Here is a 25,232-nt window from a genome sequence, read left to right as displayed (position 1 = left end):
TGGTTTCTGTATTGGGTTGATTTAGGTTTCTTTCTCTTCATTTGTGAACTCCAGTGGTTTGACTCCCAAAGATACTGATCCTCACACAATTCTATGTGAAGTTACAGGAGATGCAGGAATTGAATTCTAATTTGTCCACAATTTTGATAGTGAGCATTCAACTTTGGACCTCTTTTGAAAGGTTAGCAGTAATCTTTGTCTTCCTGTAGCATCATAGCTGAACCTCAATGCAAATCATTAGGCACCTGTTTCCAAAATTGTTTTATTTACTTTAAGGTCATGGAATGATATGTGTGTGATGAAATAATATCAAAATGCAGTCCATATCTGAAGAAATATTGTTTGGTAAAGGTACATTTCATTTAGATTTTTTTGCCTGTATAAGGTGTGCTTTATTATTACTACTATTCAAAATTTTTTATTTCCCAGAAAACCCTAGTAAGGGATATTCTGCTTGTTTTCAAAGACCATCCTAACAGTGAAGAAAGGTAGCAGCTGTTTTAAACTCTAGAATTTAATTCCAGCCATGTGTATTCCACTAGCACCATATGAAACTATGCACACAGTTTATTACAGATAGTAGGACTTATAAGTGAAAGGAAAACAATTTGCAATGTCAAACACAATGTCTTATAACAATAGGTTTGAAGATCTTAGACATTAAAAAGTTAAGTAATTTTAGATTATTCCCACCCATGGACTCTCCCACACTTAAAAAGCAAATTAAAAAAAAAAAATGCTAATAAAATAGTAGGAACCCATAATAAGAGAATTCTGAAAGCTAACAATTTTACTTCTGTTTAAGCTGAATAGTTCCTCTTTCTATCTTCAGGTAGGCAAACTTTGAAGTGCATGTATTAATGTATACCATAAAAGTGTAGGATGTACATTGAATTCAAGAAAAAATTTAACCTTGTTTTTTTCTACTTCAGGTGTTTGATACATTCATCTTTAGTCATTTTATTAATTCAAGATTCTTTTGCATATAGAGTCTTCCTAATTATGCAGATCTTCACCCCTTGTATTTCTGCATAAGCTCAAAAGAGTTCAGTAAAACTCACTAGAATCAAAAGTTCACCTTCAGAAACAGTAATTGATTACAGTATATTGTAGATAAATGGAGTTGTACTTTGACATACAGTGAAAGACCAGATATAGAAAATAAGTTATTGAATTGATACCAGAAAATACCATGGACTGTTAACAACATTTTTCAAGACAAAATAAACTGTTTTTAATTAATTCAGTTATTGAATTTGAGATTTTGAAGAACTACTGCTATCTGGTCTGGCTATTCCCCCCTGGGTTTCTGAATTGTACCTTTATGTGTACCCTTATGATAGTTCTTATCTGCTTATGATTTAATTATTTTAGGGAGAAATCTTGATTTTTATTCCAGTTAAATGAAGTATTTTTACTGTTATTACTAATGATGAAACTTCCCATGATACTACATGCTTTGAAACAAAACCATTTGTCCAGAAAATTGTTGCAGAAATTGAGAAGTTGCAACTAAAACTCTTTCATTGTGCAGATATTGTTGCTATTTTTATAACATCTACTTATATGAACTCTGATAGTTCTTTTTCCAAAGTGAAAAGTTAAAATCTATATCAAATGAAATAAACCTGAAAACCTGTAGGAGGTTTTCCCTGGAATAAAAGACCCATGTCAGAAGAAATAATAATTTGGCTGAAGGGGTTCTCTTGCTTTTTCTTCTGAATAAGGTCCACTGCTATGGAGACATGAAAGGTGACACCCTTAGCAAGTGCTAACTTTCACTCACCAATACCATCGAGAGGCTAGTAAATGTCTTTTTTTTTTTAAGATAAAGCAAATACAGACATTACTGGATGTCGAATAAAGACAAATGAGTAACAGTCTTACAATAAAAACAAGAAATGTACAATAAAGCCTACCCAATGGATTTTGAACTAAGAAGTTATTTTCTTAAGTATATTCGTGTCTACCCATGTTATATGCACTACAGCTAAAGATATATTGCTTTAAAAGAGTAACCAGAGAACAATGGTTAAATTCCATAACATTTTAAAAAAGATTATACTGATGAGTAGGCAACTTCCTTCAGAGTCCAGAAGTTCTTCATCCCCTATGTTGCTAACAGTGGAAAAATATCTAACAGTGAAAAGTGAAAAATGCAAGAGAAAAATGTTAAGGAGCTTTTTGGGGGATGATTCTGGTGAATACAATCAAGACATCAATTTTATTCAAACAGAAATTACTGTCCAAACCACTTTCTGATAAGTAAAGGTATACTTTTAAGTTGTGAATAGACTTATTACCAAATAAAAAATAATACCAAACAAAACACAAAAGAAACTGACGCTTAAAGTTCATCATGTTTTGAATTTGGCAGAATTTATTACCGGTCTCTGAGCTACCCTACCTGTCAAAATGGACTAAAATTATCTCTGATCACTTTCCTTTTTTGTCGAAATGAAAACCCCAAGTCTGAAGAGTGAAAAGCAAGGGTACTTGGTTAAGTGCTTTATTCTGTTCTTCTCAGTGGTTGCAATTGTATGGATAGTAATGACTGAAGTGCAAATACTGTGGATGAAGGTGTAACTTTGAAGGGAATAAAGCTCTCTCTCTAAGGTTTCTGATAGACCATGCATAACTGCTACAGAAAGGCTGGCTTGCTTGGTTTTAACCCAAGAGAAGTCTGAAATGGAAGGAATGAGATTTGAGATGTTTAAACTTTGAAGGTCTCCTGAAAGTATGCTCAATACTTGAATTTCTTGATTAAGAAAAGAAGGCAGGAAGGAATTTGGACAATCAGCTGAACAGTAAGAACTGAAACTGCAGAATAGTAACTATAAATAAGAATGGTACCCTCTTAGAGATTCCTGTACCCAGACAAGGGTATATTTTCAGAGGCTAGTCTGCATTCAGGTCTCTGGCACACATTTTCTTAGAAACGTTGATTCTTTTTGAAAAAATGAACAAACAAACACTAAGATCACTGATCAAAGTATTTATTTCTGACTCTCATATATAATTAATGTTTCAGAAACTGCTTGGAGAGTCCCAGATTTGTGTGGCTGCCCACCTGGGACCATGCTATGCAGAAACACTGTTGTATTAGGTGAACGAAAAAATAATACTGTTACTATAAAGTAGAAAACTTTGGAGAAGCTTGGCTTTAAGGATCTAGCACAGCCTTAAACTGTGCTGGATACTGCTCTGCTGCTAAGAGAACCACACTTATTACGGTGTTGGTTTTAGTGCTGGCTGGGACTTCCAACCTGGAAAATAAGGAAGGAAATGGGTATGCATGGTCTTGTGAATTTTTGTTTCATGTTCACTGCTGAATGAATCAGCAAAGTGCTGTTAGTAGCTAAAGGAGAAGAGGCTACCCTGTACTATAGCAGGCTTGTCTGAAAGCACTCTGAGAGAAAGCTCAGTGCTTTTTTTTTTTTTCCTCTGTATGTGTAATTGACTGGGATTTGTTCATCAAAAAGGAATTAAGAGAAATAGAATGTTTGACTTCTGCTCCTTCTGAATTAGAAGTAGGACATGTAGAAAAGGTTGTCCGGGAGTCAAAAACCTTAAGCTGCATCTTCTTACTATATTTCCAGGAAACACTGATAGCTACTTCTGAAAATTATCTTGGTTCAGGAACACTGACATGGGCTGGAAAGAAAGAAAGATAAATAAAAAGGAATTTGAGTTGACTATTCCTGCGTCCCTTATAAATTTTATTTATTTTATGGACAAATAGGACTAAAGGGAATTACTGGACCAAAACTCTGAATGTGGTGAGGGCATAGGATAAGATGCTAGTAGATGCCCTGTAGATAATAAAAAAAGAAAAAAAAAAAAAGGAAATATCTTTATGATTTGTTTTTTCAACTTTCTTGAATTAAGCTTCTTATCAGACTGTGTGGAATGAATCAGTTTTTTGTGGAGGTGCAAGCAGCACAATTTAGCTGTGGTCTCCATGACCCCAATTTGATGCCAACAAAGTGGCAGATTACTCTACTTTGGAAGACTAACACTGATCTTGAAGATGAGGGAAATGGATACATGGGTGCTAAAACTGCCTGGAGGAATGCCGCGGATTACATGCCCCCTGCAGAAAGGTAGAGTCTGGAAAAACTAGCTGTCTGTCCCTCCACTTTCTGCTGGACCTGACAGAAAGTTTGTGGGGGATCAACACTGCATGAAACTTCTGGTGCTAAGAGAGAACTAATTCAGTAAAATTTGGGGCCAGCGCGAAGGATACAATATAGGAGAAATTTACATTAGTACCAGTGTTCTAGCTTTGGAAAATTAGCTGTCCTTGGTCATTACAAGGATGATCATGGGGCTAGAGCACCTCTTCTGTGAAGACAAGTTGAGGGAGTTGGGGTTTTTCAGCTTGGAGAAGAGAAGGCTCCAGGGAGACCATACAGTGACCTTCCAGTGTCTTAAAGGTGAGAGGGACTCTTTGCCAGGGGGTGGAGTGGTAGAACGGGGGAATGGCTTTAAACTAAAAGGGTGTAGGTTTGGATTAGATGTTAGGAGGAAACTATTTCCTATGAGGGTGGTGAGGCACTGGAGCAGGTTGCTCAGAGAAGCTGTGGATGCCCCATCCCTGGAGGTGTTCAAGGCCAGGCTGGATGGGGCTTTGAGCAACCTGGACTGGTGGGAGGTGTCCCTGCCCATGGCAGGGGGGTTGGAACCGGATGATCTTTAAGGTCCCTTCCAACCCAAACGGTTCTATGATTGTGGTAAGCCATAAGTACTCTTTTGCTTTCACACAGAGAGGGAATTAGGATAGTTGATGACAGAGGGTGCGGGGAATATACTCCTTCATGGAACAGCTCTGGTGGTCAAAGCAGAGCCTGGGTAGGTACATAGGTGTGTGCACGAAGACTCAGACTGTGTATCAGTCCTCCTGTACCGTGGACTCACCATCCTCGTAAGGCTCTCAGCTGCCAGTACCAATGAGTGAGATCCTAAGATTAGCCTCAAACCTTAGCTGTATTTTCCCAGTGGCAGTGCAGTGTGCTAATCGCTGAGCCATTGGGATAGCCCTGTAGGGCATTCTTCTAATAGTTTTTCTAGTTCTTCCACTGATGTCCTTATACATCTTTTATGATTTCGATAGTGATGCTACTTTCCCCAGGCACTTTCTTTCTATCTTACTCTCCACTTGCTTTTCTTTTGAATATAGGGGGGAGGGGGCTACCTTAATCTTGCCCTTCACTCGCAGTGCAACCTTTCAGAAAAGACATTTCCCTCGTCTGCTTTTCCAGCCCCGAGTACATGTCAAGGAATTCTAAAGATGGAAAATATTTGAACACTTCCTATTTAAGTTTAGATGGTCTTTTTCCTGACTTCATGTTCTATTTAGAGTTTTTTCTTATAAACGGATGCACAGCCAGTTCTTTTTGATTTAAAATTAAACTCCAAATATTTTCTTCAAACTGCACTCATTGCTTTTACAAAGGAATGAAAACAAAATGCAGCACGTGACATCATTTGAAGGAGAAAATTGTGTTATCTAATACAGTTCTAGGAAGAAACTATTTTTTTTTAACAGCAGCTCTTTTCTAATGTGCGCTGCTGATAAATAGTAAAAAGAAATTCTTTCCTAACTATGTATTTCTCTTGCATTATACATATATAAATTTCTTTGGGAATAACTTAAGCAATATAACTTGAGATATGAGGTAGCTGATATATGTGAGGTACTAATATGAAAAATATTTTCACTACATGTATGTTATAAAACTATTGGAATATTAGATGCCAAAAAAGTATATGTCAGTTAGAGAGTTTCCTCATCTCTGCTCTGCCTGCCTACATACATACATACATATATACACGTATATTTTCCCCCTGCGGGTCCATCTTCCTTTGTTTTCTTCTCCTCTGTTATTTTCACTTCTCATCTTTTGATTCACTATTATGCAAGGTCCTTTTGAGGAGCTTCTTTTGCTTCCCACTAACAATACATATTGGTAGCAGCAACTGAAGCAACAGTCAGTGGACACTTGTAGAGATGGCACGTTGTAAAATAATAAATCGAATATTTAATACTTAGACAGAAGATGTGGACTTTATCTACACTTAATGGGTGGGGAGGCTGATTACTCATTCATAGCTACGCCACTTGTGAATGATGAGGTCACCCCTATCTCAGGAAGATAAATGCCATATCCTGTTATGACATATTCCTTTTATATAAAATTAGTTCAATTTTCTCACTACTGAGGAATCGGTATAGCTGAAAAAAAAAGTCACTTCAAGATAAAGGCATTTTTCTACTGTAATTCATTATATATCCTATTTTCATTTTATTTTATTTCTGTTCTGTTTTGTTCTATCTTATCCTGTTCTACGTATAGTATTTTACTCTCTACCTAAATGATATCTGACTAAAGTGAAGCAAAAATTAGATGATACAATGAAGCTTTGTAGCATTCTCTCTCATACCTGTCACAGGCTCCTTCCAACAGCAGATAATGAAAATTCAAAGTCAAACCATTTAAGTAAATGGAAATGAATTTCCAGAGAAGAGAGATTTTTTCACCTGTGAAAAAAAGAACAGTAGTACACTGACAATGCGAATAAAGATATAATATATAATTCTGATAGATAGGTATATGTAAAGCATAAATATTAAATGTTGTTATATTACAGTCATATGTTTTTAATTTTTATCTTTACTATGCTTTCACCTAAGAGAGGAAGATCTGGAGCATGTTGTATGAAATAGCAGTACTGTATCAAAACATTTCTTTGTTCAATCAATACTAAAGTAACTTGCGGACCTTACAAGAGTATATGGTATTTAAACTAAAAGTATGTCACCCAGACACCAGAACATGTCAACAATCTGAGCAAAATGAGAAATAAATTCATTAAAAAATATATGGCTTGATTCTCATCTCGTTCACACTAGCACACTGCAGTGAATTCATTTTAATCCATTGTGGTATGTTGTAGCACTGGTGATATGTGTGGCGAATAGGGTCCAAGCAATTTAATATGGCACAGAGAATAAGCTTGATGATGGTTTTTTTCATTGGTGTAAGATGAATTTCAGAAATTCTGTGTTTTGCTATCATGATTAATTGGGGGGGGGGGGGGAGATATGAGCAATCAAAATGGACTTTTCTTCAGATATGAAGTAATGTTTTTTATTTGGTATCTTTTCAGGGCTATGAGAACGAAGGAACTTACGCATTCTACAGCCATTCACTAACCTACCTTTTGAATCCTGCTTGTCTTACAGCTTACAAAACTATTTGTCAGTATTTCCACTGACTCAATGGGGCTACTTGTTGTTATGAAGACTGTTTTTTCAGTTATGTTAACACTTATTTTAAGATACTAATCAATCGTCATAAAAGATCTTGAATAGCAAGAGAGTTTTTGGTTTTGCTCACATGGATGAAAACCTATGACTTCTGGGACAAAGCTGAATCAAGTTTGGCTAAAGGCAGGCTCTCTGTCCGGGCTGTCCCTTCGCTACGTGAAAATCTGCTCAGAGTTGCCACTGTAGAGAAGAGAGTGACAGTCAATGGATGGGGACTTCGACATGATTACATCCACTCTACTGCCCGGCCATACATTGACAGACAAAACTACTGTAATGGACTGATCATTTGGAAAATGGCTACTGCCCACATTTAAATTCCTTTCAGTGTTATTCCATAGCCAATTAGAGTGGTAGCCCAGCCTATATTCATGCCAGTCTTGTACTATATTGTAAGAAAAAGGAAAGGAGCAGCTCAGAAGTCTTTAATTATTCCTCCAGCCATTTATTGACCTGCTCTCTAAAGGCCATACATGGGCCGTCATCTGCATGCAAAATTTCTATTGACATCACTGGGAGGGCCACAGGCAGATGGAAGGTACTTTGTAAACCTTACAGTTTAAATATGTTGTAAGAGAAAGGTACAGAATTTGAGGTTATTAAAAAAAAAAAAAAAGCAGCTTTATCTAATATTGCTCTTTAAACATGGAATTTGAATAATGTTTTTTCCTAGCAAGCAACATCCCCCCCCCCTTCTCTTCAAGCTACCTAACCTACACGTTTCTGTAAAGTCTTCATATTTAACACTCAAACAATTGATGTCCCTATAGTATAAACAGGATAGATAATGAATATAAGTGGGATAGAAAATTAATCCTACTTGCGAGGAAAGAGAGTCATAATTCACTTAGGCTTCTCAGCTCTTACGTTATGAGGTCTTCAGCTAACTCATGGGATCCATTCCACATCCCACAGATGCTCATTATGAATTCTTTTTATGTGCAACATGTGGGGACTAACCAGTTTCATATCTCCTGGTATTAGCTGCAATCCAAAGCATTTTGTATTAAAACAGAATGCAAACACAGATGCTATTTAATACAAAGGATTTGAATGCAGTCTCTGTTTTAACATAAAGTTGGTGTGTCTTAATTTGGTTTGGAACAGGAACGGAAAGAAAAGTCAAGATAAGGGGATCTCGTCAGATTAGGAGCCAAGCTGTGATTGCAAGAGGCACAGGCTTGCACGGGAAAAGGGGAGACGACCAGGTGACAGCTTCGATTTACGGAAGCAAAGGTTGCAACGCCTTTGGGGCGGCGGGGCAGCCTGGGACGTGCGTTCCCCCCGGAGACGCCGCTGCAGCCGCCCAGGCACCACCCAGGCTCTGCCTCCTGTCCCACGCGGCTCCTGCGGGAGCCGCGGCTTCCCCCGAAGGCAGGCGGCGGCGCGGCCGCTGCCCGTGCAAGGTGCACCGGCTGCCGGCTCCCCCGGGCCCCTCGCCCCGCTGGCGGGGAGCCCGCTTCTCTCCCCGCGCCCGCCCCGGCCAAGCTTTTAGCTCCGGGTCCGGCCCTCGGGAGCGCCGGGAGGTTTGGTGGGACCCTCCCACGGGAGGGGGTCCCCCTGTTCGCCCCCCCCCACCCCTTGCTGCCCCCCTTCCCCTGGGAAGGGTCCTCGCCCCGGGCGGCGGGACGGGGCGCGGAGCGCGGCCGCGAGGGGTGGCCAGAAGTGGGGGGACCGGGGGGGGGGGGGCGAGCGCTCGGCGGAGGGGGAGAGGAGAAAAGGGGGGAGGACAACGTTGGGGGGACGGACATAAACGCGGCCGGGCGCGATGCGGGGGGGCTGCGGGCAGTCCCCAGCGGCACAAAGGAGCGGGGGCGGCTGGGGACGAGCCGGCGGGCTCGGCGCTGCGAGCACGGGGCGTGAGGAGGGGGGGTCCGGGGGGGGGGGGGGGGGGGGCGGATGTGCCGCGGGGTTTTGCGCAGCCCCCGGCGGTGTAATTGCTGTGTCGGAGCGGCAGCAGGGCTCGGCGCGGGCACGCACAGCGCACACCTTACAAGTTTGACTAGCAATAACATTGCTGCACACTAGGAGGGGAGGAGAGTCAGCTCCCTATAATAGGGCACAAACTCTGCCATTGCACAAAAGCGGCGCGTTTCCTCGCTGGCGAAAACCGTCCCTTCATAGAAAGAAAAGAAAGAAAGAAAGGAAGGGGAGGGGGGGGCGGGGGGGGTGGGAGCTGGGGAGGGGAGCAAAAGCAAAAGCAAGTTACCAAGAGCAAAAACTTGTGCTGCAACAATCCTCCGCTCTTCCTCCTCTCCTCAGGACTCTGGGAGCAGGGATATTCCTCCCCCTCCCCCCCGCGCAGTTGGCGCTAGCCCAGACTGTGGTCAGCCGCCTTTATTATTACTTCATTGAGACAGAGAAATCCTCTAAGACTCGCATTTTGGGTGGAGGGTGGGGGGTGGAGGGACGGGAAGGAGGAGGGAAAAAAGGCAACATTTGCTGCTCATCATTTTCACTGCACCGCTAAAGTAATTGCGCCCCCCTCTCTCCTCCCCGTCCCTCCTCAGCTTGGATTTTTCTCTTATATCTACAGCTTCAGTGGTATTAGACATACCTTTTTCTTTTCTTTTTTTTTTTTTTTTTTTTGTAGCTCCGATATTCCCCCTCCCCCCCCCCCCCAAACCCTCGCGCGTTGCGTGCCTGCAATTCGGTGAAATCCCCCCCCCCCCCCCCACCCCGAGCCCCCCCAAACTCCTCTCGCTCTCAGCCCGGCAGCTCACATCAAAGCGCCCTTCCTCACTCACAGTGGCCGCCACTCACTAATGGGATTGCAGCGTGCCTGGCTCTGCTGCTGCAGCCGCCGGAGGGAGAGTCGCCGCTGCTGCACCTCTTCGCCGACAGTCTCCGGGTGCTGAGCCGCGGGGATGATCAGGATCTTCCCGGATTTCAGCGTGCAGGTGACGGCGGCGGCCGGCGGGGCGGCCGGGGGGGTGCCGGCGGCGCCGGGCATGGGGCGAGCCGGCGCCGCGGCCAACGGCAACCCGCAAAACGTCCAGGGCATCACCTCCTACCAACAACGGTGAGCACCGAGGGGAGAGGGGTGTGCGGCTCTTCCCGAGGCTCCCTCACTTGCTTTTTCTTTGTGCTTTTGTGTTTCTTTGTTCCCCCCCCCCCCCTTCCCCTTATATATATATATATATATATATATATTTTAAAATCTCTCCTTGCTCTGTGATTGCTGGGGGGGGGGGGAGCTTGGTCGGAGGGGAGGGTTTTTTCTTTTCTTTTTTCCCCCCTTATTTTTTTTAATACAGCATCTTTTAAAATGCACTGAGAAGTAAACACAATCTCCTAGTTTTGTCTTGGATGAGCTGGAAAGCAACAATAGCGGTGAAAAAAAAAAAAAAGTGAGACCCCGGCAGCTTAGCTTGGCTGCTGCAAAGTTTGGGATCCCGTCCGCTCATCCTTTCTAAAGAGGAATTTCTCAATGTCAATGCCTTGTGCAAATCCCAGTGTGTGGCAGCCAGGGGGATAATTGATCAAGGTATGCTGATTGATAATTTGCTTTCAACCAAGAAAGAGAACAATTTTCACTTGGGGTTGCACACTTGCAATTCCACATTGTAGTTTAATAGTATTATCATGTCACCTGTTACTACAGGGAAATATAGCACGAAACCCTAAGTATACTCAGCACTGTTATTTTTTCATCCTAAATGCATTCTAATGCAAATGCAGGAAATTCACAGAGAGCGCCTTTAGGAAGCAAAGCGCAGAAAGTTGGCAGTAAGTCATAATGAAGTTTAAAGACCTTCCCCATTCCCCCTAACAATCCATCGATACGTGCTGATACTAACACGAAGCTTAATTAATGACCTGACATTTCTTTGTGCTTCTGCGAGGCAAAACCTGAAGTTTGGCTCTGGTAGGTTTCTCTATGATAAGCTTAGCACCGAAGCCGAGTCCTCAAAAAAAAAAAAAAAAAAAAAAAGTAGCTGACAGACAACAGATAAATAAATGTAGGCTGAAATCGGAACAAAACAGTTACATTTCTCTAAATGCAATAAAAATGACACTGTCCCAACTATCTTGCTTTCCCACATAGCATTAAATTAAATCCTGAGGAAAATGCGATATAATCACAAGTATCCGAACTGAACATCTCTATAATGTAAAAGCAAAATCATAGAAAGTTTTAACGTAATATTTCAAACAATTGGTTGAGAGGCCAGATTCAGATAATTTTGCTGTTCAGCAACTTTGAGTTGCTTCCTGTAGTTTTGGAAAACACAAGCTCTATTTTCCATCTGATTCTCATGACAGAAAACGTTTGTTGGTAACTTTTGTAGGTTTTGTTAAATGAAAAAAAAAATAGGAAGCTGATACTCCTGAAATAATCCCTGATGATGCCCAAGCACTTTCTCAGCTGAGGACCATTCGAAACTAAGCACGAGTCTCGTTTTGCTCAAGCAAGCACACCAATCTTTCGTATCTAAACCAACTTGACTGTGAGAGATATAAAGAATGGATTAAAGTTGATTTCTTTTCACGGTTTCGGTATGATTTTTGTCACTTATAAAATATTTAAATTACAATGGAAACTGACGGACACTTTAACGAGGAAGTACAGGCAGCAATCACAATAGTTTAGTCTGTGAAGTGGGGAAGTCAAGGGTCAGAAATGTCAGTTTGGCTTTTAGACAAATGAAAGAGACCTCTGGAGACTTTAAGTTAAACAGAAGTATATAGACAAGGCAGCATGCGAATTTTCAGTACCTCGCCTTTAATAGTTTGATTATGTCAGCCTGTAATCAGGCAGAAGTTAGGAAAGCACCACTTCTCCCCAAACTCCCAACACCTCTAATCCAAATATTGCTTAGCAGATACTCGAGCGCTCGGACTGGTAAGAACCCAGAGCAGCCTGGACGTCTTGCAAACTAACCTAACAAGGGGAAACATTTTTGCACTTCTTCCAAGTATTAACTGTATCTTATAGGCAGCACAGCGCTCTTTCCTTTGAACGATTTTGAATTCGAGCTTTCTGTAAATGCTTAAAATACAGCGGCCGCCGCCACCTTCTTGAGTGGCTGCAAAAAAGCGAGGTGACACCTGTTAACTTTTTTTTTTTTCTTCTTCTCCTTCTTCTTTTTGGAGGCGAGGAGACCCGTGCCGGACAGAAACGGCACGTGGCACTTTGCAGGTCGCCCCTCTCGCCAGCCCTCCACCCGCACCCCCGAGGCGAGCCCCGGCCGCGGCTGCGCCCGCGCCGCTTCCCCCGGCGGCTGCGCACCTGCGCGGCGGAGGCTGCGCGGACGCGGGGCGTGCGGCGGCGGCGGGGGGCTTCCCCCTGTGCCCCCCTCCCTCCTTCCCTCCCGGGGGGCTCCGCGCAGCGCCGGGAGCAGGGTTAGGGGGGCCCGCAGGGTTAGGGGGGCCCGGCCGCCTGCTGCGGGAGGAGCCCCCCCGGCCGCCGGCGCGCACCCAACTTCCAGGTGCTCCGGCAACTTCTGCCCCGCTCGCAGGCGCGCTCCCGTCCCCTCCTCCCCTTCAGCCCCCCCTCCTCTTTATTCTTCCACCCCCCCCCCCGGCAGTGTGGCGGAAAGGTTTGTCGCGGAGAAATGCTCCCGACGGGCCGGCCTGACCCGTCCCCCGGGCGGGTTTCCCCGGGAGCAGGATGAGGCCCGGCAGGCTGTCCTTCCAAGGCGGCGGCGGAACGAGCCGCGAAGTTACCTTGGAGATGGAAGCTTTCCGCGGAGGAGCGCTTTCTCGTCCCAAAGCTCCTCGCGCCCGGCTTTTCCCGACGTCCTGGAGGAGACAATTAAGAGATAGCGGTTTCTTTCCCCCGCTCCTTTCTTTCGGGCTTAGTTTCATAACGTCCGGTGCATCAAGTCCTGCTCCCTTCCCCGGCCGATCGGCTCGAGCCCCCCGGCACACCCCCGGCCCCGCCATGGGCGACCCCGGCCGCGGAGGGGGCTCGGGGGCTGGCAGGGGGCTGCCCGGAGCCGCTGCCGCCCGGCCCGGGGGCAACCCGCCGCCCCCCCTCCCGTCGGTGTGAGCACCGCCACCGCCCGGGCCCGCGGGAGCCCACGGGGATGCCCCGGCCGCGCTCGGGGTGAGCCCGCGGGGTCTCCGCGCCCGCGGAGCTGTGCGGGGAGCTCCCCCCCCCGTCCTCCCGCCCGCCTCGGCCCCGCTTCGCCGCCGGAGCCCAGACTCCGGCGGAGGAAAGTGTGCGAAACTGCAACTGAGTGGCGTTGTTGCGCCGGCAGCGGAGCCTGCGTCCGCTGCACGCAGAGTGGGAGCGGAGCCGGGGAAGCAAGCTGGAAAATGCCCAGAAATACTTTCCCGGCGGTCAAGCCCGGAGAGCCCTGACTCCCCTCCTTCCCTCCCCAGCCCCCGCCCCGCTCGCCCCGTGCCCCGGCGCCCCGCGGAGCCCGGCCGCGGCCGCGGGGGTGCGAGCGGCGGCGTGCGGGTGTGCGAGTGTCTGGGTGTGCGTGTGTGTGTGTGTGTGTGTGTGTGCGAGTGTGTGTGTGCGCGTGTGTGTGTGTGTGTGTGTGCCGCACCTGCCGGGCGATGCCAGCGGCCGGGCTGCCCGCCGGGGCTGCGCCGCGGCTCGCTCTCCCCGCCGCCGCCGCCGCCGGCCGCCGCTGCCTGCGCTGGGCATGTCTCTGGGGCCGGCGGGGCCCCGGCTCCCTCCGCTCCTCGGCTTATGGACGGCGGCAGCGGCTGCAGCAGCGCTAGCGAGCGAGCGAGCGAGCGAGCAACCTGCACCAGGACCGCGCGGAGGAGCGGGAGCCCGCGATGCTTTGGCCTCAGTACTTTTCCTTAGCCTGTCTGGCTAACCGGGGCCATCGCTGCCGCCGCTGCTGCTGCTAGACACACAACACACACCAACATCAGGAGGGGGAAAAGTAAGGGAGAGAGAGGAGGAAAAAAAAAAAAAAAAAAAAAAAAAGCAGGAAGATGGCGCCCACCAAGCCAAGCTTTCAGCAGGATCCTTCCAGGCGAGAACGGTAACACTTTCTCTTTATTGAACCTGCAGCAGCAGCAGCAGCCGCAGCAGCGCCGGGCCGCGCCGTGCCGCCGGCGCCGGGGCCGGGGCCGGGGCCGGGCTGGCTGCCATGCCGGGGTGGGGGGACCTGCCGCCGGCCCCCGCCGCTCGCTCCGCCGGGCACCGGGAGTTCCCCCCGATGCGTACCGCCGGCCGCCGCGCACACGCGCCGACACACGGACGCACACGCACACAGACAGACACACGGACACAGGGCGAGCCGCGCGGGCAGCCCCGCTCCGGCAGCCGCACGGCGAGCGGGCGGGCGTGCGTGTGTGTGTGTGCGTGTGTCTGTGTGTGTGCGTGTGTCTGTGTGTGTGCGTGTGTCTGTGTGTGTGTGTGCGCGGAGCCGTGAGGCCCCCCCGGGGCTCCCCCCCCTCTCGGCGGCGGCGGGGGGGCGGCGGGGCGCCGCGCCAGGCCCGGCTCTCCGGGCGGCCCCGCCGGTGCGGTTCAAGTGCGGCTAGGCCGGAGCTTGGGGGGGGGGGCTCGCTGCCAGCTGCTCCCCCCCCCACCCCCCCGTTTGCCCTCCGCCGCCGCCGCCGGGCGGGTGCCGGCGCCCCCCGGGGCGGGCAGAGCGGAGCCGGTGCGCGGGCGGGCGGGGGGCGGCGTGCGGGGCCCGGCGGGGGGGCGGGGGACGGGAGCGGGGTGCGCTGCCCCCCACCCCCCCCATGAGCTCCGGCCGCCCCCCCCCCGGCCGCCCCCGGGCACTTTTGTTGGGGGGAGACCGCGCGCTATTAATCTGCGGCGCCGCTGACACGAATTGCCCGTAGCGGATTTGTTGTAGTAAAGTGAATCTTTCTAGAAGTGCCTGGTAGGAAACGGGAGTACAAGTTCATGTGATGTTACTTTGTGGTTCTTACAAAAGTCCTCGCAGCTCCGGTGCTGCACCGCCAGGAGATGCGTGCCCACAAGGAGAGCAGCCGGAGGGGGTCGGGTGGGCTTTCTATTTCTTATTTTTTTATCCCGTCTTTCTTTTCCCCCTTCGTCGCCAGAAGGGAGCTGGAGGGTAAGGGGTGAGGAAGGTTCCTGGCTGGTCGTAAAAATGAAAATTAACATTTAGACAGCTTTTAAAAGTAGCTGGATCGTGTGTTGCTCAGTTTATACTTCACAGCACAAGTAAGCCTGAAAAACATTTAACGAAAAATAAAGTGTAGGGGACTGGGTTCATTTTAATCTTAATTTCAAACTTATTTTTTTAAATTATTTTTTATTTTATTTTATTATTATTCTTTTTTCAGTATGTTCAGCGTTTCCAGGATAGCTTCCAAACCCCACAGATTTTGTCTAGATAGCTATGTTATTTTTCCCAAGGAAGTGGGCTGCCCCGTATCAGGAATACGTACATCTCATATTCGCTACTGAAGTGTTAGTGCGGTGGTGTTGGCTGCATTAGTATTAACTGTTGCGCTTTGACAAGGCTCTATTGATATGTAGCCGAATTTGGAGATACATGTAATGGGAAAACAGTGCATTCTCGGCAGTCAATAACTTAGAGATTCTCATCTTCAACTATAAATGTTTTTTTAAAGCTCCCCGTTTCAGGGGCTGCAGGGGCATTTCTACTGTGCTAATAACACTTATAGCGGCAGGCTTTTCTGCTGTAGAGTTCTTTGTTGGGAAAACAATTTGTATCAGTAAGTCCCGTCCCCCCCCCCCAACACACAATTCCGCTGTCTTCTTTCTGAGAAAAGCACTATATTAGTACTAAGTGTATTTGCTAGGATAGCTTCAGTAATCTCTCCAGCAGAAGCATATTTGTGTGCCATTTTGGGAATTTCTCTGAGATAGGAATCTTGAAGATAGAATTAATTTCTAGGGGAAACTTCATAGCCTGTGCATGAGTGCTTTCTTTATCACCTGTCTCCATTTGGCATTCGGAGAAGGTAAATCAAAGTGCGCGATTTGTTATTCTGCTCCACTTGAGAGCTGAACTAAATAACACTTGGTCTGAAATTCTGATTGAAGTTGTAGGAGGATATACTGTATTTAATTTAATGCCCTTTAATAGCATCTTCTTGTTCAGCTCTGATGCTGTCATTTTAAAGGTTGGATCGGAGTAGTTTTTCCCTGTAGGGAGTGGGAGGAGTAATCATTTCAGGGGAAAAAAAAGTAGTCTAAATTCCTAGAACTCTAATAGCCCCAAACTTGGCCTAGTGTCCAAGCAGTTGCCTTTTGCCCCTAGGGTTCACTTTCTTACCGTTCTTTATGATGCTCTGAATAGTTTAGGCATAAATATCGCACGTGCGAGTTGACGACATCTTTTGTATCAGAAATAATGTCAATCTACATGTTCTCTTAAAAAGTTACTGAAAAGATACAGCAATGCTTCAATAAACAGGCCCTCGAGTTCTTTTTCTTTAAAATTCTGCAACGTGCTCCCGAAGTCTTCCGTGTAACTGTTTATTTTAGCTGTTTTGTACACATCCTTTCAGCTGTACATGTCAAGCCACTTGAAACGCAGGCACATATAAGTTACTTAAGGGGTTTTGCAGGCTCTTTTCTTAGTTGCTACTTCAATAAACTAGTTCTCAAGATGAAGAATCCCATGAGTGAACTTTGCGTACGGTCTTTGTTTAGTCTTCATTTTGACAATATTTAGGTAGACGGTGTTATTGTTTTCCAGCAAGAGGTTAATAATTACAAAACAAATATAAAAGGTGGTAGTCTTTGATGCAAGTAGGCACTTGAATTGTTTTGAAACTTTTCCACCTGTTTAGATTTTTGAAAGGATGTTTGAGAAGTTGCACACATAATTTGATTTTCTTTTAAACTATGAGTGTTAGCAAATTTTACAGTTACAGTAGGAGTTTAGGGTTTTTCAATTGTGTGGATATATAACCAAGAAAATTAAATAGACAGAAGTGTCATGCATATGATATGCCAGCATTGATTTGTAAAGCATATCATAATATCAGAGTGCTATTGGTTTAAAGTGAAAGAGAAAAAAAAAACCTTTATTTTGGCATTTCTTTCTAGAGCATGAGCTTAAACATAGCAGTGATAAATGATGATATGCATTGTCTAACACTTGCTTTTATATAAATAGCTCCAGAAGATTGCTTAAATGATAATCGAAAATATGAAATAGGGTGGCCTTCATATCACAAGGCCAAGGGTCTACAAATGGAAAAACTGAAATAATGAAATATTTCCAAGGCAACAGACTGTCAACAAGAACAGTAATGCATGGGCATATCATAGAGCTACCAGAGAGGATATTAGATCTTATAGCTCTAGAGCCAGGAGTTATAATGACCTTTATTAAATAGAGCCCTCCCACATTACAACAATCTTTCCTATTTCTGATTTATGGATTAGCAGTCATACTACTCTTCATAATTTGAAACATTCTCCCACCATATTTGATTTGCTGCATTTTTCTCCACTGGAATCATACATTATTTAGAGCTTACATGAGAGTATTGATCAACAAAAGTTATATTACATATTTTCAGTAACTAATGGGATTCCGAATAACAAGGTTTTGTCTGCAGCTCTGTTTCTGCATTCTTTACAGCACAACTGTGGTTTTTTTTTTTCTTACAAGTTATATCTAGTTAGCTTGTTTTATACCATTATAGGGATACTGTATTGTAATCCTATATTATTAATACATTTTAAATAATTAGAGAGTTACAATAACAGATTAATCCAGCACCCAGAACTGTAGGTATTTTATAGAGAACATCAGGATATATTGTCAACATCCGTCTCCTTTTATTAATGTCTCACTGGAGTTTCAGACTCTAACATATTGGCAGTTTCAAATCACGTTTGTTTGAAACTTGGCACACAAGTTGCCAGCCCAGATGGGAATTTTACTGCGAGAGTGATGTAAAACAGTTGTTGAAAAATTGACGTTTGAGGCATTAGGTTCATCAGCATTCTTACTAAAAAATACAAATAGTTTAAATAAATATTTTTTTTTTCATAAAACTATCTTTATAATGATACCTTCTTTACTGGAAAATGTATTCTAAGATAAGAATTTCAAATAGCTGATACTGAACATGAAAATTAACTCTTATCATTTCATAAAAATTTTGGGATTGATTCTGCTCCTAGTGAGGTCAGTAAGATGAAGCCCTTTCACAAAAGTGGCAGAATTTTAATTTAGCATCATTTTTGTTGTTGTTGTTGTTGTTGTTAAGTTTAATGTTATGAGACATTTCCTGAAATCTCATCTCATGTGAGTGAACCTTACGTTCAGTCAGTCTATTGGATTCATTTTGTATTATTGTCAGTGGAAACTCTTGCAGGTGTAAAAGCACCTCATGTGAGATGAGATTTCAGCATTAGTCACGTTATTTTAAAATGAATTAAGCGAACTTGTTCTGTGGGGTGTCAGCCTGGAAATTTGTTTTTATATTTTAATGTCAAGGTACATAGCCATAACTTTTCATTTCCCCCCCAATCATTTGTTTTGTTTTGTTTGTTTGTTTATGCTTAATGTTTGCCTTTTTGTTTTCGTTTTTGAAAGAGGCTGCCAAAGATTTATGGCCATAAGAGGAAATGTTTTGAAATTTTATTTCATAATAATTGCATCTTTTTCAATTTCTTTCTGTGTAATATTTACAAGCCTACTGCATGTAATTTTTAATATACAAAGTCCCATTAGTGCGAATGAGGTGTGTGACTTTTTGTTTAATAGGACTTTGCATAGCAAGGATAATTTGTAATAACATTGCATTTTGCTGCATAAGAAGATGTACTATAGTAAGAATAAAATGGTTGCTGCCGTGTCTTATATGACTAGAGCATTGTTTTGTGACTAGCTCGAGCAGTAGTTTTGCAATACACAAAGTCGTAGTCAATGAATAGGAGTGTTGTGCCATTGATTTGAACAGGATTCTGAGTAGTAAAAATATTCATTAATTTTGTATTCTATAGTAGACTATTACACAGGACAAAGAAGGTACGGTAAGGGTGGGATAGTATTTGTGTCTGTAACTTGGCAGAACTGGACCCTGTTTTGGGAAAATATTGAGTTCAAGTTGTACCTTAATCTTTAAAAAGTCCCAAATGAAATTATCCATATAATTAAAGTATACTCCAGGGAATCACAAGTAAGGATAAAAGTATTTTTACTATATAATTCAATAGATATGAATTTATTCTCAGTGAGACGACAATGACAAGCTTTAGCATACTTTAGTGGGAGGAGGATTGGACTTAGCATCTGTGTATTATTATAAAACATGAAAGTCCTGAGATTCTCAAGTAAAGATGGAACAGTCCTCAAGGAGATTCTGATCTCAGTCTGCTGCAGCCCGATACTGAGAGTTATGTATCTTGCGTGCAGGCAAGAGTCAGTCACATTATAGAACGAGTGATATGTAAGCAAGGATTTGAAATGGATTACCAAAAGTGGAGTTTTGAAGATTTGTTGCAGGTGATTTTCCCAACAGTTTGTGTGTTTTGTGTTTTGGACTTTCACTCTTAGGCCATTTCTTGCCATTTGTCTGTTCCGGGGAACTTCTCACCGATGTCATTACAACAGCTGAAGAAGAATTCAGTGTTAATGCTAAGTATTTCTGTAGCTATGTTGTTTTTGCTGTTGTTTTTGTTGATTATTATTTTTTTAAATATAGCTTAGTGTGCTTAGAAAAGGCTGTCAACATTATTATACATGTTTTACTGATGAGATAGTTACAAAACATTTTTGAAAACTAGCAGAAGTGGCAGAAGATGTCAATGTTAGTACTAGGAATAAAATTCCAGCCCCCATTTTGACTGCGTATTCAAAGATTACACTGCCTTCGTTAGAGGAATTTACATTTCTTTTACAGGCAAAACCTCCACTGAAATAAAGTGCTTTCAGAGAATGGCTTGATTGCAACTTAAAATTAGCTGTTAGCTTGATATATAATAGAAGTTCAACACTTACGTTAAATAATTTAAGTGGAAAAGTGCTGTACCATTACCTGCAGGCATCTTAGGTTTACATATGTATATAGTGAACTTACGGGATGTGGTCTGAATAATATGTATGTATGTAATCTACAATTATGTCCCTGGAGCTTGGATTTTCTGAAGAGTCTATTGGATTTAGGCATCTAACACATACTGCATTTCAGTGAAATATGGGCACCTAAATCCTATAAGCCCCCTTTTAAATACTTGCCTGGGAATTTTGTCTCTAAAAGGCATTTAGAACAAGCTTCATTACACAATACATTGTTTTAAACTGAATTTTATTGAGTAATGAATAGTCTTTGAACAGTCAGTTTGGATTAAATCCTAAAGGGTATAGTTTTGCTTGAATTTAGGCACAGACCTGATACATTTCTATTTTGTCTGGGGGAGGGGGGCATCATCTGTTTTTCTTTTGCTGATGTTTCATGTCTGAAAGTCATGTGCATATTCACATTTATGGTTGGTTTACTCACAGCCTAGGCTTATACGATTTAGGTGGCTCAGAATTGTCCTTCCAAGGCTGTAATTCATTTAGCTAAAGTGTGACATACCAAATTTGAGAAGAATGCTTGTTAGAAAGCTGTCTTTTCCCAGAGATGATGGGAGGCAGAATATGTTACTTTGTGGGAAAAAAATGTAAGTGGGCAGTCTTCACAGGTCAAGGTTGAGGTCAACAGAAAGAACTGAGTGACTGAATCTGTACAGTGCTGGCAGCAGGATTAAAAAGGGGGAAAAAGTCTTTTAAAAAGAGAATAGCTGCCAGGGGTACTTATCCTTCAACCTTCACAGCTGCAAAAAATGTAGTTGATTTTATTTGTCTGAGTATAGTCAGCTGTAGGATTGGCATGTTTGGTTTCCCTTTGCATAAATTACTAATAGTATGGACAGGAGGTTCTCAAAAAAATTTACATTGTAAAAAAACACCCAAACAACAACAACAAAAAACAACCGTTTTCTCTTGGTCGGTAACAAATAGAAGATGAACATAAAAAGAGAAACAAATGCATTGGGCTGCTTTATTTATTCATTCTTTCTGAGCTGCTACTCAGATGTACAACAAAACTTGTATTTCTTGGCGAAAATCAAAACTACAGTAATTTTTTTTAATGGCTGAATGAGCTAGATAAATGGTACTCAAGTAGCAGTGTTTGAAGGATCCAAGTAGTTTACTAAAGTATCTTAATTAATTGGATGTTCTCCTTAATAGTGAGGTTTCCTGTTTGTAGGGAGTGCTGTGTAACAAGAACATACATTTGATACGTAAATGATATATACGATTTGAGAAGGCCCATTTTTATCCAAGATCTATTTTTACTAAACAACTGCTTTAGGTTAACAAACAACAAGAAATAAATGGAGGTGACAGAAAATACAGACTTCACAGGAGAGGAGTGATAGAGAAGATACAGCAGATTCCAGATCTTTCAGACATATATATGCTACTCCTTTTATTAGTCACTCTACTTGCACTCAGATTTTGAATCTAAGAGGTGCCGTCTTTCCTTTTATAACTTTGTTAACAGAAAGAAAAATGCCTTTATATGGATTTGTGATTTGGAAACTGTTATTCCGTGCTTTCTGAGAGCTGTTTTTTTTTTTTTTTTTTTTTGTATCACTTATCAAGATTGGAGTAGCAGTCTGTAGGATGTAGCAAACACTGCAGATTCCCTCTTTTTCTCCCCTGAATGATTTGACATACTGAATGGGCATCTTTAGGAACATTCATTATTTAGATTCTTTCATCATGTAGGAAACATTTTGGAGTGATGACCTTTTTTTTTTTTAAAAATTTTGCTTAATGGTTTTGCAATACTATTGCAAAGAAGTATTTAAATCCTGTTCATTACTTATTTTTTATTGTAGTAATTACCATGTATTACAATATTTGTTTGGTTCAAATAGGAAAAAAGAACAAATTGGCTAGGGAAAAGTGTCTTCTGTCTGATAGAGAATATTAGAATATTCACCTGAAAAGCAAAATTAGAATTACTGTATATTTGTTCTGCTTGTTACTACTTGTGAGGAAAACTTTAAAAATATTCCACTGACTTGTATACACATATACTGTAAAGTGTAGGCATATGTTATATGTTAGATAGACACAGTATGTGTATTTGCTTGAAAGGAAATAATGCTAGTTGATTGTCTTCAGCATGCTATAAATGTCTTACTTTAGATAAAGTTAAATGTAAATACATGCATTGGAATGGCGATTTTTTTTCTTCTAATGCTGTGAGGGAAAAGTAGGCTCATCATTTTTTTTGCACATTTTTATTGTTCTGTGTAAATGTAATTTGTTAATCCTGTGAAATTTGTCATAGATAAATTTGCTTGGATTATCTTGTCACCACCGTATCTGCATTCTTTTGTTCATTGCTTATTCATAATTTAACAGTCTGGCAGTGAGCCTTTTTGGGATGCTCACAAAAGATATATGACCTCTACCAGCTGCTACTATAACCTGCAGAATGCACAGCAAGACATTAGAAACGTGAGGATTCCTCTACTGATTAAAGTGCTCTTCATTTAAACAGTCTGTTCATAAGAATCTCAGGAATCTTTGTGGATAGCAGTTTTGATTTTTCTTTTCTCACAAAATTAGTTCTAACATTTTTTATTTTTTTCCCCAAGTGGGAAAACTAACGTTGAATCTTAAGATGGTGGTGCTTTGCTTTCAAATGGACTAATGGAAATTAAATCCCTCATTATATATGCATATGTATACATAAGTGTGCATGTGCATATACACATTTGCATATATCTTTACCTATCTCTCTGTATGAACATATATATGTATTTCCTGCAGCTTTACGGTGGGAGAAATTAGTACCAATGTGTGTTATTTTAAAACTAGCTCTTCTATTAGGATGTTTTTCAACGCATATTATCCAGTGCTAATTTACAGAAGAGTTGTCTGATTTAACCCCGCTTTAGCCCCAGCATCTTACAGATTGTATTGTGTAAATACTCAATATTATACAGTACACGAAAGACATTAAATAGAATGTTACTTGAAGTGTAACAACATTTTAGATTTTCATTATTCTCCTGACTCGGTTTAGCATATAAATTTTTTCCTCTTTTTACTTTTTTTTTTTCTTCTTATCTGCAGATCAGCTTGTGAGTAATGGCTAGTTTTTACCTCCCCTTTGTGCTGGCACATGATTATAGTTCAAAATAATTCATTGCTAATCCATGCAGTATTGGTTCATCTCCATCACTCTGTTTTGTGATTAGAGCCTCGGGCCTGTAAGAACATCCTTCTGCACAGTTTTCTGCCCTGATTTTCTTTGACTGCAACCCATATTTTAAACAGTTCTGTCATTACCATTCACCCACCAACCCTTCTACATTTTTCAAAACTGTATCAATTACAAGAAATTAATATTTTGGTGGGGTTATTTTTCAGGAGTTTATGAAAAACACTTGTTTTCCACTGCAGTAAGTCTCCAGCAGTGGCGTATAGGGTTTGGTTCATCTCAGTCGATGATGGAAATCTGACTTGAGTTTTTCATTTTTCCTTAGCAGTCTGAATTTCCTGTGTACTTATTTACATTAGGTGCCTCAAGAAGTCCAGGTTCTTAAAAAGAAACTGTGCCTTTTTGAAACAGACTATCGTAGAAGAGTAATTACAACCTTGTCATTTTTAACACTGTATTTCAAACAGTGCTGTTGTAAAATAAAGCTGATGGAAGAACTTTTAAAATATATAGGGCCTGATCCTACCATGATCACTCCTGTTGAAGTCAGTGTTTATCACGTCAGATATGAACTGATACGACATTAGAGCTGAGCTTACATGATATAATGATATCGTACCTTGATGAGATTTAAATTTAATATTTCCAGATTATGAAGCAAATCCATCATTTTATTTCACATCAAATAATGCCAGTTTTATGAGAAGGTCATCCAAAAGATTTTTCAAGACTTTGTTTCAGCATTGAGTAGTCCTGTGTTCCTTTTAATAATTACTTTCATCTCATTGTAGCCGTGTGTTTGAAAGTGTAGGTCAATAAGGATGATCGCATTCAGAATTTCATGATCTGTGTAGTGGAACAAATTGAAAGCAAAGCCTGTATCAATCACTGTGAAGGGAGGGTTAATTGTTACTGCTTCTCAAGCCTCTGGACAGATAAACCAGTAATGAAATACTTATTGCTCTGATATGTGAATGGTTAAGGATGAAACAATGGAAACAGAAGCAGTCTTCAAAGATAACAAAAAAAAGCAGAGAAAAAAGAATAATCTGGACTTAAGTAAGATACTGTATATGCTGCGTATTAACATTTTTAAAGTAATTTTTTTTTTTCATGTAATACAGCCTTCTGGTAATGATGTAAGACAGCAGAACATATTAGGTTTCTAAAGTGAATACAAACTATGAATTTAAAAGCTTTTATTATGCAAACAATTTAAAATGGTTTACATGATATCTGGACCTTAGGTAAAAGTAACATTTCTAGCATTAAGTGTTTTCTTTTCATTTCTTTGTTTTTCATTTGTGGTACTGTTAAGTGTTTTTTTTTTTTTTTTTCTCTTTAAAAGCACAGCTGTATTTACTAAATCGAGTATGTTTTATTTCCTTGTGAAGTCATTTTAAAGCATTTTGTCTACAGCCAACCAGGACAGTAAAGGAGTGTTTAAAGATAGAAGCAGCAAAATAAAAATGAGTGCAAAACCAAATTATGATATTACAGTAAACATTTAACTATTTCTAGAATGTGAACTTAACATTTTAAACATCTGTTAGTTACTTATATGTTGAAATATATGCAAAAATATTTAGCCAAATTGAAGTCTTAGGCCCATGACAATCATCTCAACACAGTGGGTAGTTCTGAAAATTAATGAGAATGATAATACTGTAAAGACTGTTCCAGAGTTTGCCCAAATTCATTATCTGAGACTCTTGTTAAGAACATCTCAAAGAATTTTAACCAGGAAAATATATTAATGGTTCAAAAGCATTTTTCAAAACGGTGATTTATAAAAGTA

The 25,232-nt window shown here is 42.1% G+C and overlaps 1 protein-coding gene and 1 long non-coding RNA gene across 9 annotated transcripts in view; one reads left to right on the top strand and one right to left on the bottom strand.

Annotated features, from left to right (window-relative positions):
• Nucleotides 1-549: 549 nt before the first annotated feature.
• LOC106031744 (uncharacterized) lies at nt 550-10,230 on the bottom strand. 3 transcript variants are annotated; one of them, XR_010831856.1, is made up of 4 exons: nt 10,094-10,230; nt 7,401-7,510; nt 6,445-6,541; nt 550-3,654 (listed from the first exon to the last, which is right to left on the bottom strand). It is a non-coding gene; the product is annotated as an uncharacterized lncRNA (long non-coding RNA). The 3 variants fall into 3 exon arrangements; XR_010831855.1 differs by having other exon boundaries at nt 10,078-10,215; XR_010831854.1 differs by lacking the exon at nt 7,401-7,510 and having other exon boundaries at nt 10,078-10,210.
• NPAS3 (neuronal PAS domain protein 3) overlaps nt 10,198-25,232 on the top strand; it is a 616,070-nt gene continuing 601,035 nt past the window's right edge. For 3 of the 6 annotated variants that reach the window (XM_066998071.1, XM_066998070.1, XM_066998069.1), the window contains exon 1: nt 10,198-10,352. In XM_066998071.1, coding sequence (XP_066854172.1) covers nt 10,198-10,352 — 155 coding nt within the window. Of the gene's footprint in view, nt 10,353-13,717; nt 14,281-25,232 lie in introns of those variants that run through there. The other 3 variants (XM_066998072.1, XM_066998073.1, XM_066998074.1) reach the window with 3 other exon arrangements.

Source organism: Anser cygnoides, chromosome 5 (genome assembly GCF_040182565.1).
Source record: "Anser cygnoides isolate HZ-2024a breed goose chromosome 5, Taihu_goose_T2T_genome, whole genome shotgun sequence".
In the NCBI taxonomy this organism is placed as follows: Eukaryota; Metazoa; Chordata; class Aves; order Anseriformes; family Anatidae; genus Anser; species Anser cygnoides.
Note: the sequence above shows the minus strand (reverse complement) of the source record. Positions and strands in the feature narration are given on the sequence as shown.